This window comes from Conger conger, chromosome 15 (genome assembly GCF_963514075.1).
Source record: "Conger conger chromosome 15, fConCon1.1, whole genome shotgun sequence".
Classification (NCBI taxonomy): Eukaryota; Metazoa; Chordata; class Actinopteri; order Anguilliformes; family Congridae; genus Conger; species Conger conger.
The window spans coordinates 30,045,925-30,060,444 of NC_083774.1; the positions used below are offsets into that span (position 1 = coordinate 30,045,925).

Sequence of the window (14,520 nt, forward strand, 5' to 3'; positions counted from 1 at the left end):
GTAGAAACGTGTACCCCAGTCTATTCCACTCCATTATTCCGCTAAAAAACTGGCGAGATCTTGGATGTTCCTTTTGAAAAACTGTTTGTAGGGAGATTACATTTTTGGGATCTGTTGTTGTGCATTTCCAATCTCCGCTGCCTTTTCCCAGTGCTTCGGTCCGGATCATGGAGCTTTTAGATAAGGGAATATAGTTTACATGAGGGAAATAATCTGAGGCATGTGTTTGTATACAAGCAAATACCCCATCCCACAGGCAAACCGCTCAGAGCTTGCATAAAGCAGCGGTAAATGGGACTAATTCGCACCCAGCGATATTTCTGTTTGTTCTTTACACAGAACACAGACTGCAGTAATAGCAATTATCTAACTTAGATAAGGCATTTAAGCAGTCTCAAAGTTGCTGCATCAATACTTGTGGATCAAAACACAATGAACGTGCTTGCGTTTAGCCGTTTAACTGCGAACCGTTTTGCGCAATCTGGCTCTTCGCCACGTGCTTGTGGGTTCAGCTCGCTCGGGGGCTCAGGGCGAGGAAGCGCGCTATAGAAATTGAGGAACACATAGTATGAATGATGACATCAGAAAACGCGCCGTATTTTCGTCTCCTTCGCTGAGAGCGTAAAGGAAATAATAAGCGTGAGCGAGGGGCGGAGCAGGAACTGGAGGGCTGCTCCTCCACACACCAGCCGCTCCATAGACGCCTCATTTAACTTTTATGTTCCAGCCTGGAATCAATCGCTCTCTCAGCTCCCTGCATTTTAATGGGAGCGAGAAGACCACACACGCACACACACACACACACACACACACACACACACACACACACACACACAGAGAGAGAGAGAGAGAGAGAGAGAGATTTGCTCAAGCTTACATGCACACACTCATACATGCACAAGGGCACATGCACGTACACGTGCACAAGCACATGTGCAAATATGCACACACACGCATTACTTACATACACACACATGCATGCACACCCATACACTTCTTAGAAGCTCACACACTTGTATGCCCACACGTACACGCATGGACACACGCACAAGCGCAAGAGCACATGTAGAAATATACACACCCACACATTACTTATAAACATGTACACCCATACACTTCTTACAAGCACACACAGACACACAAGCGTGCCCATGCACACACACGGTCGCACACACCCACACGTACATGCGTGCACACACAGGAAATATCTAGACATATGCGAACAAGCTGTCCCCTGTCCTGATCTACTGTTGCTGGGCAAGAATTCGCTCCATTGTGTGGAAGCACAGAACAGATCTGCAGAGACACCAGGCTGCTGCTCTACAGCAGTCCTTTAATCAGCTGAGGGCCTGTGTCCTGCAGAGTGCCACAGGCACAATCAGCCAGCGTCCTTGTGACGGTCAAGTCTCACGACACATCACTCACCGTTTGAGCCGGCGCAGGACAACCAAGGAGGAACAAGGACTACACAATATTGAGAGCTCAGTATTCACACATTCAATAAGGGGAGCAGCTCTTGTTTGAACGGGTAACAATTATTTATTCCTCGCCGCAAAAAGCACAATGATAGAAGCACAACTGGGCCACCCCTTTTGGGTTTGGGTCCTACGCACTGCCTTCACAACATCGCTTCACAGGAACGAGAAAAGCATAACAACGCGTTTAATTTCAGAAACCCGCCAAGCCTTCACACGTGCAGTCTTGGAACATGCTTATTGCAAAAGCAATCAAGTCAGGAACGAGTGCTACTGTTGACCTTTGCATTACTGCCCTCTTCCCCCGTTTATTGCTTTCAGATCTGCATCATGTTGCTAGTAGAAATAATTTGTTTCCATTTCAATCACATTTAAAATTGCAGTGGGAGGGAAATAATTTGTTTCTTGTAACAACCCGCTGCACAAAACGCCTTTTTTCATTCTACGAGCACTAGCCGTCCCTGACAGCCAGGCGTGAAAGAATGGGTTTGCATGCTAGTAAATAAACGATGCATTCATGAAAAGGACTGAAATAGCTTCTTTCTTTTTTTCTTTTTGCAGTGAAAACGCATCATGTCTGGCTTTCCTGAAATTATATTTTCAAAATAAAAACAAACATTTTAAGAATGTGAACAGAAAATAACATGTTGAAAAATTCTGCACAACAGAGAAAATAGTTTCATTGGGATTTAAGTAAGCGAAATCCTGAGGGCAGTGAATGCCACTATAAATCCCAGGGTGGGTGGACTGAAGATCGACCAAATTTGTTTTGAAATTCGGCACAGCAACCTCTTAAGAACTCCACTTTTATAAAAAGACGAATCCAGCCAGATTGCTCGATTGATATTGCTTTCAAATGGGAACACCTGGGACACAGACAGAGTCCTTGCTTAAAAAAACGAAGCAAAACAAACAAAAAGGCGGAAATGAGACACTTTCTCTGTATCCAGCAAACAGGCCTGGGACTCACCCAAAATGTAAAACAGACGTGTTCTCACAGAGTGACTTTTTGGGATATTGCTTGTTTCCTTTTTTTTGCCGCCAGAGATAGGAATCAAATCCACTTCCAGTGGGAGCCTAATCTACTTACAGATGGGATGAGGTTTCAGCTCAATCCGACTGTCACACAATGATTTATTTCTTATTTCAACGTGACGTGAGAGCCTACATGCTTCCCAGTGCAACGGCACGGCAAAAGGAATAATAAAGGAAAGGAAAATAAATTGAACATTTGTGAGAATGCACCTTACCTATAGGCTACTATACTGAAGACAAGTCCCAGTGCTCTAGACGAAGAATGGTCTCATCTGTGCACACCGATGAATCACTTCCATGGGATTTCTCAGGCCAGTAAGGAACCTGGCCTCTGTAAAGCATTCCGGGATATGTGAATGGTTCCACACTTTTATGGTTAGACACGGAAAGACTATAGTGAAGAAGCGAAGTAATCCAAAGTATCTGAAATGTCCCCAATTGTATTCGCAGCAATGGACCTTTATCAAAACATAACCCCCCACCCACCTCAGATTATGAAATCTAACCTCTAGTATTAGTTGTTACACTAAGTAACCGGTGTACCTGCCACAGGTGTACCTGCAGGGGGCTCAGTCTGTCAAAGGAGTACCTGTCATGATGAGAAGGGAGAAACCCGACTGGACCTAAAACCCATCCTCTCTGGGCGACTCTATGACCAAGTCATCACTGTCTCCGCCTACATTCAGTCCAGACTGTAGATGTGCCTGGATACTGCCTAGCACAGGGAAGGCAATTCTGTGCCAAACAAAGGTTTTTCCTGGTGAAAAAAATGTTAGAAAAATCTTAAATTAACACAAGTTATACAAGGAATATTTCATTTAACTGAATGGCAAAGTTCAATGCTTAGCTGGAGTTGATTAGTGGTAATTGCATCTGCCCTTGTCTGGTCTTTTGAAATGAAAGGATAGCATTGAATTCATTTCTGAAACTAATCCACGTTTCGCAGAGTTCTTTTATTACTCTCCTGTGAGCAGACTCCGTAGGGTACCCACTGGGACTGTGTGGGAAGATACCCGCCTGTCTTGAATAACTAAAATCCTCATTTATACTCACACACACTCAGTGCTTCTCATAAGTCATGGGATTATGTATTCACAGCCCTTAATATATACAGTCGTGTATAGTCTGCATGAAGTGCTATATGGAAAACCGCAGAGTACAATACAGTATGATGAGGCTTCTGTGGTGTGTTTATTTCACTCTGTTAGTGGCTCTTTACAGTGACTGAAAACCCATTACTGTATTTGCAAAGTGCATAAACACAAAAAAGAGCAAGTAAGTAGGCTACTGATGTGCATACTTCTTACATTCTTGTCAGTCGAAGGCATTTATTTTGCAGTTAACAAGAGGCTTTTATTTTTAGAAATTTTCTGACTACCAGTCTGCAGATACTTTAACACTAATTAGGGTGTTTGAAACTCCAGGCAGTCCGCAATGGTTCCTTGCTTTTGTGTTCTGAGACAAGCCCTTTCCCCCTTTTTACTGTTGATCTGTTTTAGGAGAAAAAAACAAACCTGTCCTTTACGATCTTTCCCCTTCTTTAAAATCAGAAGAAGGAAATGTGAATCACTGTAATGACAAGAAATGAGTAATGATTCAATAACCTTTTATTTTACAATTATTTAATACGTACCACCTCTGTTATTGTTTCTCATAAAGCTCCCATAAATGAAAAGCTACTTTAAACCACATTTCCTATGTATCCACAAGGGATAATCTGTAGCTCGGCTGGAATAAAAGCACTTAGCAGGGGAATTGATTCCAATTAAGCATGCACATTATTTCAAAATTATTTATCAACTTGTTTTATACTGGGGGAAAAAAAAGTAAATTTAAGCACGACTTTGAAGATCAGAGCCTAGTGTTTGCTTGTTTGTGTCCTGCCAACTACAGAACCGCCTTTAAGACCACCAATAAAAGATAATTACCTGACAATGGCTTGAGGGAAGAGGCGGAAAAGCTTGTTCTTGGCACATTTAATTTGCCATTTTGGCAGCTGTTCGCCATCTTGTGGGTCCCCAGCGTCTCTAACAGTGGCACGTTCAGATAAGGAGCTACTCTGCACTGAGAGAGCTGGGCTTACAGACGCTTTGAGGCAGACTCCCCGTTAGATGCAGATCTGTTATTCAGCCAAAATGACCGTTTGATGGCCCTCGCGGTGGCTGGTGGCTTGTGTTCCGCTGATAGCCGACTCCACTCCACTGCTTCTGTTTGAAGCGGAGACCGCAATCATCTGACATCTGCAAAGGAAAGGACAAAATATTTTGCCATTTTGACAAAAGTGCAACCTGTGAATATACAGTGATAGTCCTCTGTGGCATTTAAAGCAGTGCAGATCAAACACACAGGATGAGGGGGTGTCAGGCTAAAGGCCCTAACAAATTTTAAAGGTTGGTGAAACTCCCTCTCTCTCTTACACTGCTCTTCTGCATTGTCTTCTTTTGTGGTTAGAAATGACAGTTACTTCAAATATTATCCTTCTGTCACACCAAGCATCCGTTTCTACTTACAAAAAATGAGGCAGGCTGCCATGTTCAGAAAAATCCATAAATAGCATGACCCTTAAAACGTACACCTCTCATTGTATCTTGTTTTATACAGTTGTAGTGTTGTTGTTGCTGTTGTTATTGTTGAGAATAGATTTGATGCAGGTTGTATAGAAAACAGTTGAAGCATATAAGGTTTTTATGTTACGCTCTTCAAAATGGCAACCTCAGTGACAGCCGAGTAAATACTTACGGTAGGCCTGTTTTTCTTCATCGTGCCATCTTTTCTCATTTGGTTTTTAAAAATGTTGTGTCACTTCTGTGAGAGAACTGATGGCAGTTTTACATGAAATAAAATTTCAGATATATTTTTGAGGGAGCGCAGCATCCTGAGTGGGCAGGCCTGGCCCCCTTCATCGAGATGCGTCTGGTGCTGCATCTACAGTATCCACTGCTGGAGAAAACCCAACGTCTGGCGTCATAATTCATGCATAATGTTATTTTATTTATCATTTTTTGCTCAAACGTAAAACAGACAATTTGCTGATGGATAGCGTCAGACATAATTGCCATATGCATTCATATTTAATTTGGTCTCCGACTGTTTCATTTGTTATTATTGGTAACAGCTGAACGGTGGGGGTCTGTTAGAAACTTAGTGAAACTTGCTCTACTTTTTAAGCTATAACCTCAGACGAGTGTTTTGTTTGGGGGTGTGCCACCAGTGCACAGACCCCCTACCTTCCCGTCTTTGAGGTTTGCACATTGTATAAATGAGACAGACCTTTTCAGTAAGGTTGGTTAGGATTTAATATAATTTCATGGAGAGGAATTTGGTTACAATAGAGGACTACATCCTGTGGAGCATCAAAACTCCTCAAAACCATCAAATATTTTCATTGTTTTCCAATGTCTTCTTTACTTTTCAATTTCCCCCTGTAAATGCACTTTGCAATTTGTTGTACGTCGCTCTGGATAAGAGCGTCTGCTAAATGCCACGTAATGTAATGTAATGTAAAAATACCTCTCACCATCAGTTTTACTCCAGCCGTTGTAAATACCTGCCTTCACCAGAAGCTTGACATTCTCTGCCCACCCACCATGTCCCTTGGCTGTGTGTTACCTTGTCATAAAGTTACTTCTACAAATCCTACAAAGGATTTTAGTTATTCAAGAAAGGCTTCTACAAATACATAAAAATAGGTACCGCTGAATTGGAATATGATTTGTTTGAATTCTGTGAAACATGATAATATATGTGAAAGTATAGTTGTAACTTGAAGTGAACACGGGTACAGTAGTTGCTGCTGGGTGTGATTTAATCATTGCAAACCATCTTGCAGGCGGTAGTAAGTAGTATGTAATAATTCTGACTTCAGAACGGAGATGAGTTGACCATCAGCTTCTTGGATGAAGTATTTCAATGTCAGGAACTTCAATTCCTTGAAAATCCCACACTCAACATAATCAATTGCTTACAGGAGATTGTCTGCAAACACCACCAGCATCCACAACAGTTGGGAATTTCATGTAGGGGAGGTGTTCAAGCCGTGGAAAAAATAGTTCTGTAAAATTAAATAACCAACAAGAAATCAAGCACAATCAAGTACTCTAAAATCACTTCCACAACTCTCCATCTCTGGCATTGAAAATTGAGTACTTTCAAGTTTCTCAAGGTCTCCCTGGAGCCTTGCTCCCAGGAAGTAGAAGGAAAAGCCATTATGGCTCTCACATATGCAAACAGAGCCAGCCAGAGTGAGTGGCAGTGTTATAATATCTATACTTATGCCTGTCCCTCACCCCACATATCTCAATGAACTGTTGCTACAGAGAGCTGCCGAGTCTTGGTGACGAGAGTGCAAATAGACAGTTCTTCACACGCAAGTCTCTGCCATCAAACCTTGACCTGTCTGGCATGAGAGAATATTCTTGGAACAAAGGTACCGCAAGCAATATCTAGATTCCATTTCAAATGTGCAAACATGAAAGATTCACTTCATTCGATGTGTATTCTGTCTGCCTCACATGCTCGTTTCTAAGGCATCCCTCTTTTAAGGCCAAACCTGCAAATAGCTGATTTTAAAAAACAAAACTTCAAATAAGTGACTCATTGTATTAGGTGGAGAAGCTGCCTCGTCCTGTGTGAAGAGCTAAAAAAAATTAAAAAAACGAGCTTTTCAAGTCTGTGATGGATTTTCTGAAAAATAATTTATTTGCAGAGTAGTATAAATGTCTGTCTTTTGCGATACAAAAAGTGTGAGAACAAGGACACAGAGTTTACTGAAGACACACCTCTCTCGATGAGACACAGCGCATTACCGAGCCTTACTCTGATACTCATGAATGAACCTTGTGTGAAATAATAACCTCCGTAAAACAACACTGCTTGTTTCTTTTTAGGTTCCCGACATGCAGATTCTGCAGACTTGTAAGTTAAAATCTGTCTTTATTCATTGTATAAGAGCAATACTTTAGTCTTCTCAACCACTGAAAAGTGCCCCTCATTTTTCCTATGAAATATAGCGGATTTTATGGTTCTGTATTCTACGTGATGTCCGTTACAATTTATGCATCATATAGTATATTTAATATTACTGCCATACATTATTATCCAAGAGTAGAATGTTTTCTTAAAACATTTTTTTAAGCTGATGAATAAAAAAATATATATACATTTCATTCTGCATTATTTTGCTTGAGGAATTACTGAAAAAAAAAAAAATTTTCTGACAGATTACTTCCCTAACAACCATATCATTGACGTAAACGGCAACAGCTCTGAGCAATGTCTGCTTTTCCACTTCCTGGTGCCAAAGTAGAAATAAATTGCAAAGTATATAAATATCATATTTCCATGAGTAAAACAAAAACAATTAAGACATTTAAGGGATTAATAAAGCATGTGAAGAAGATTAACATAATTTATCTCATAGCTTTACTGCACCCTTAAAAAAAAAAAAAAACGAAAAGTCTTTAAAAATATATAAAATGCCCAAAGCCAAGTCCACATGATGAAGAAATAAGATATACAGTACGGTCCATAAGTATTTCGACAGTGACAACAATTTTCTGTTGTTTTGGCTCTGCACCCCAGCACATATGCAATTAAAGTGTCTAAAGATTAGACTGTTTGGTTTAATTTCAGGGAATTGGCATCCACATTGGATTATCTGTCTTGGAATTTATACATAGTCCCCTGTTTTAGGGGACCAAAAGTAATCGGACAATCGGCTGCTAAGCCGATTCAGCTGTGTGTTGTTGCATCCTTACTTCATGCACTAGAAAGCTCAAAAAAAGTCTAAAGTTAATTCTAGGTGTGGAATTTGCACTTGGAGTCTGTTGTCTCTCAACATAAGGATCAAATACGTGTCAATGCCATTAAAGCAGACCATGATGAAAAAAATGTCTCAAAATGAACTGTTTGGTATGGTACATTCTCACGAGGAATGCAGTGTTGAGCTCAGCAATAGCAAACAACCTGTTAGACCATGGAAGACTACTTCAGTGGATGACCAAATAATATTTTCCATTGTGAAGAGAAACCATTTTCAACTGTCACAATGAAATAAAGAACGCTCTCCAGGATGTAGGTACCTACATATGTATCTACTACCATAAAGAGGAGATGACACCAGCATAACCTCGGAGGCTTCACTGCAACATGCAAACCACAGGTAACCTCAAGGACCAGGTTAGAGTTTGATAGAAATGTACATTAAAAGCAGATGAGATTACTTTTACCCTGTACCAAAAGTTATAGAATGAGGTCAGTGTGGAGAAAGAAAGGAACCGGTCATGATATAAACCCTAATCTGTGAATCATGGTAATGGTAGTCCTGCCACAGGAATGGGCTCACTGGTCTTTTCTGATGATATGACAACATGATGATAGCCGCAGCAGGAATAATTCTGAACTATACAGAAACATACCTGCTCAAATCCACCAAATGCATCCAAACTCATTGGCCCTTTTCAGCAGACTCCAAACACTGCTAAGGCAACCAATGACTTTTCAGGGCCCAAAAGTGGAATGGACTGGCCAAGTCAACCACCTGACCTGAATCCAATTTCACATGCATTTCACGTGCTGAGGACAAAGCGCTCTGTAACAAAAAGGAACTGAAGAGGGCTGCAGTACAGGCCTGGCAGAGCATCACCAGGGAAGTTAGCCAGCGCCTGGCGATGTCTATGGGTCATAGACACCAGGTAGTCCTTGAATGCAAAGGATTTAGAACCAAGTACTAAATAATATGACTTTATTTAAGTCTATGTTTACTTGTACACTTACATTTGGTCCCCCAAAATGTGGGAACGATGTGAAGAAAGGACTTTAATTCCTACATCAACCACCCAATATGGATATAATAACCCTGCACTTTAACATCATATTAACTCTTTATATTAATTATTTTCAGATCCAATGTGATGGAGTACAGAGCCAAAAAACAACTGTGTACGGACTGCACTGTACTATCTCTTTAAACATTTTAGAAATGGTTCTGACATTATAACAGTTGAAATGATTGAAAAAATATGATGCTGACAGTACATTCAAAAACAGGAGAAATAACCAACTTCCCAAGACACTTCCTGTGCAATATCTGCTGATATAATGGTTCTCAGAAAAAGGCTGATATTCTGTCTGAATCCATAATCTAGTACTGTACATAAAAAAGCCATTCATATGCACACATGAAAATAAAATGGCAGCTTTAACGGTTTCAGACAACAGTTTAAATAACAAAGCAACTGTTTAAATAAGAGGTAAGGAATCAACAGCTGATTCAAACCCACGTGATTCAACAGAACCAATCGCATACTGGATTGGGAGGCAACTAATAGCTGCTGACCAGTGTCAACCGCAGCAGAAACCACTAACCCTGCCCATCAACCTTGCAGATACAGTATCCGATTTAAAAACAAACAAACGAACAAAACAAAAAACAAAAAGTGGACCCCAATTAAATCTCCTTGGATTTGGATCAAGACATATTTAACAGTCTTCCAGGGCCTCAAAAGGACATCAAAATGTTCTATCCTTTTAAAAAAAAGAATAAAGAAACATGAAGATCCTTCAAGAGAATTTTTATAACGCACTCACACTCACTATATATGTATGCGCGTGTGTGTGAGTGTGTGCATGTGTGTGTGTGCGCGCGTGCGTGTGCGTGCATACAGCAGGTAGTCCTCCCGTTGGGTGTTTCCACTATAAAACAGACTCCATGTTCTCACACCACTCGTGATCCTCCAGGCTGTATATAAACTTTGTCCTGTTTGCCGGGTTCTGGCCGAGCTCCTTCCCCACGTTGTCCAGCGTGAGGTTGGAGGCGAAGAGTTCGGTGGGGGTCAGGTATCCCTCGTGGTTCTTGATGTACTTCTTGTAGTTCTTGCGCAAGCACTGCCAGGTGGTGGCGTAGAGCAGGAAGGCCACGGCCTTCAGGACGATGGCGATGCTGACGTACAGGTGCCTGTAGGCCACGTTGTCGTACAGCATGCAGGCCCCCTTCTCCCCGCACACCGTGCTCCAGAACAGGCACGTTGAGTCGATCCCCGCACCGAAGATCAGGGGAGGGGGGATGAAACCTGCGGCAGAGGCAATGACCAAACGGACAGGACACAAAGAGAGCACAGAACAGCGATGACAACGCATTCCATTCACGAAACGCTTTTCACTCTTCAAGAGCTTTACGTGATAAAACTTGCATTAAAGTAGTCAAACACAAGCCTCACTAAAAGCTACACAAACCATAAAAATTAAAACGAGACACCTAAATCCAAAGCAGAAAGCTCAAATAAAAGTTGCGATTTAGAAGGCCAATGGTTAAAAATGAAGCAACAGAAACGAAGGCAATCCATTAAAAGCCTCTTTAAAAGACAATGGTTTTTGTGGATGAGTCCCCAAGATATAGGTTTTAAGCACCGGAATCAAATGGTAGTGATTAGTTCAGAAATCATTTTCTACAATATGGGCCAGTTTCATAGATTAGTCCTGGACTAAATAGAGTTTTCTACGGAGAATCATAATTCAAAACCGAATTCAGTCTAGGACTAGGCTTAATCTCGGTCTGTGAAACTGGTCCTAAATATTCTACATAGGGTCTGGCACCGTATAATGCCATACCAACTGTAATTCTTATATCTCCACATGCAGACATGTAGGCCACCTCCTTCCTGTGAGGTTAGTAACTTGACAAATTAACTCCTTTACAATTGTCGCTTATAAGATCTGTCGAGCCTAGTCAAGCGAGGAAGAGTAGAAGTGAATAATTTCATAGTGATTAGCTGCCAGCAGTGATCTCTTACCCAGCAGTCGCAGCAGAAGAAACAGAACTCCAAGCGCGTACGATTTCAGCTCTGGAGTCACAGTCCTGCAAATCAGCCAAGCGAGAAAAAGAAAGAGAGGAAAAAAGACCGATTTGAAGGTTGACACTGCAGTATTTTTTTGACTGTGCGACTCTCCGCACACATAAAGTCATTTAGCCGCTCGTAGCTGAGAGGTGGCGTGTCTCCGGCACGGAGGTTATTACCGCGGGCAGAAATGAGAAAGCGGACAGAATTAAATTTCACCGTGAGAAGAGCCGGCGGGTGTTTGTGGCAGGGCTAATGCAGAACCTTCCGCAGAGCAGCTACGGTTTCCCTGTTCCCTTCTCAACCCTGCCGAAAGCTCATCAGCTTCCCCACAGGTGGGGATTTGAGGTTGCTTTCCGTGTCCGGGCGATTCGATCAAGAGTGAAGGATCAGCAGAGCCAAAATGGCTATTTTTAGCCTCGGACACATTCGCAGGGGGGACTAAGCAGGTTTATAGCGTTAGATATCCAAAAAGTGAGCAGATTTCAAGTAGGGATGCGAAGGTGTGGAAACTTCCAGAAACTTTCCATGGGAAGCTTGGAATTTTTTTTAATTGTGCCCAATCTTAATATAAAATGGTAGCTTATATGAGTGAATAATTTCTACAGGAAGAACGCACATAAAAAGGTACTTCCAGATAGTGTGGCATGTTTTTGTCAGTTGTATCACAACCCTGCACTTTGCATTACCATAGCTCATCTGCAGTGCACTCTTGCATTTCATGCAGATAATTGTCAGCATCCATTTTAATGGAAATTCAGTAGCAATGCAACCCTCTGCATGTAGAATCCCCGTCAGAGGGAACACACTCTTCAACCATCCAGTTTTTTTGTTATTCAGTGAAAGATTTTTGTATATATTAGTCGTTTTTGCAATCGTGCCTGCTTATAAGGTAAATGGTTTGTGTTTCTATACAGATATGAGATGGTAAACGCAGCCTTTACAAATAACCCTCACAATTTCCCTTTTATTTTCATTAATTGCCCAATATATTCCTGTTAATTCCTGTTTATCCCTGTTAATTGTCATGGAACATTTCCACCAATGAATATCTGCAAAATGTTACAACCCTAGCTTTCAGGTATTCAGGTATTTTAAAAGTGAGCGGGTTCCTAGTTTTAGATACCTGACAAGTGAGGAGGTGTCTAGATGCTTCTGTTCAGAGGAGTTAGCGGTTTCAAAAGCATTGGTGTCAGAGAAGCTTCAGAGGCACCGCTGTGGTATGTAGCGAACGTTCCCCTTCCAAGATAATGGCAGACAGCCTGCAGGGCATTGTGGGATACCTGATGAGGATGATAACAGAAGGCGTCTGGGCCATGGCTCCGATCATGCTGCAGGCGCAGATGACGCAGAGGAAGATGAGGAAGGCCTCCTGGCAGCCAGGGCTGGGGCACTTCCCCGGCATAGCCTTGGCCTCCTCCGGGTCCCCCGAGATGCAGGCGCACCCCGTCAGATTCTGAGGAGACATGACCGTTCACCCCGTTTACCCACAATCCCTCTCTTTTCCATTGTTTGTAATGCCTTTCCATTTTGAAATGCACTTCACTTCGGTGTTTGAAGTTTGAAGTTAGCAAACAAAATGGCAGTCGTGCGGCCCTGTATCTGTGGGGGATGGACACTCTAAGCCATCTGTACACTGTGAGAACAAACAGGTGTAACTTAATTAACCCTCTGATTATGTTGAGATTTTATGACCGTTTTTATGTTTGGGGTCTAATTGAGCCCAACAGTTTAAATAAACACATCATTATTGTAATAGAAATAATTAGACACTTTGTGTGTGACCTTATTATTGTTTCCAAAATAGCCTTTTATCCATAAATATGAAAAGTCTGTGTGAAACATCTAATTTTAGAGCCTAAGGTACAGTAAGTGAAAATTTGGCACCTGTATGGGAAAGTGCCAACAGAATATTCCGAGATGAAAATAAAAATGGTTGTATATTTTCTTACATTTTATACAGTTACAGAGGGTCAAAAGGAGCCCACACAACACATTCATATGCCAGGTTGGTACAGGACATAGCAGTATGTTTATTGCATGCTTACCATTTAATCCCACCAAATTAGAGTATTAGAAAAATACAGTTTCAGTATCAGTAACAGTATCAATATGAAACAGGGTTAACTGATTTTTTCAAATTGACCCCAAACTTAATCGGAGACTTAAGACAAAATAGTACACAGAGGTAATTCTGTTTGGTCTATAAAGAAACCCTTTGTGACTCATGACTAAAAAGTAGTATGTTCAGAAAATTGAAAACATATGCTGTAGTCTCATGTAGTCTGACCGATGTGAAACAGTTATGAAACAGATTTGTGATCAGCTCAACTAACTTGACAAGTGTGCCAAAGGAATCTCAAAACATCCTCTAAGGACATTAATGGCTTAATAGTAAATGGTTGGCATTTATATAGCGCCTTTATCCAAAGCGCTGTACAATTGATGCTTCTCATTCACCCATTCATACAGACACTCACACAACGATGGTGATTGGCTGCCATGCAAGGCGCCAACCAGCTCATCAGGAGCATTTGGGGGTTAGGTGTCTGGCTCAGGGACACTTCAACGCAGCCCGGGCGGGGGATCGAACCGGCAACCCTCCGACTGCCAGAAAACTACTCTTACTGCCTGACCCATGCATCAATGCAATCAATGCATGTATGTGACTGTGGTCTGACCTCTACCCGACAGCAGGCGGTTTGGTGGGGCGGTTAGAGAACCATCTTTATAACCAGGGCACAGATTCCATTCCTGACCGGGGCAAATTCGTTAAACATGCTTGCAACAATGTAAAATATATACCCTACTGTCAATTCAACCCACCCTAGTTATAAAATGAAGGCCTGAATGCAGACATCATTACCCCATGAAGTCAACATATACAATCCAAGTGTTGCTGTTGTACTCACAAACATACTGTACATTTTGTGGTAATTGTGAAGGACAAACATTGATTAAATTCCGCTCAACGTCCTACAACGTGGTCATCAAAGCGACAGTTAATTTGTTTACTTTCAATGTGTTTTATAAACACATTGAAAAGCTCCTGAAGAATATAAATCACGGATCCTGAAGGACGTTATCATCTGTGCACTGCATATATTATATGGCATATGAATGTCAGAGCAGGATGACCATGAAGGCTCTGTCATCACCAGCCTTCTGGGAAGGAG

At 41.6% G+C, this 14,520-nt stretch overlaps 1 protein-coding gene across 2 annotated transcripts in view; it reads right to left on the reverse strand.

Annotated features, from left to right (window-relative positions):
* Positions 1-7,185: 7,185 nt before the first annotated feature.
* The window catches only part of slco3a1a (solute carrier organic anion transporter family member 3A1a), a 70,374-nt gene continuing 63,039 nt past the window's right edge, over positions 7,186-14,520 (reverse strand). For both annotated transcript variants that reach the window (XM_061222271.1, XM_061222270.1), the window contains exons 8-10: positions 12,628-12,800; positions 11,300-11,364; positions 7,186-10,579 (exon numbers count right to left, since the gene is read on the reverse strand). In XM_061222271.1, the coding sequence (XP_061078255.1) occupies positions 10,203-10,579; positions 11,300-11,364; positions 12,628-12,800 (615 nt within the window). In that variant the 3' untranslated portion in view covers positions 7,186-10,202. The remainder of the gene's footprint in view (positions 10,580-11,299; positions 11,365-12,627; positions 12,801-14,520) is intronic.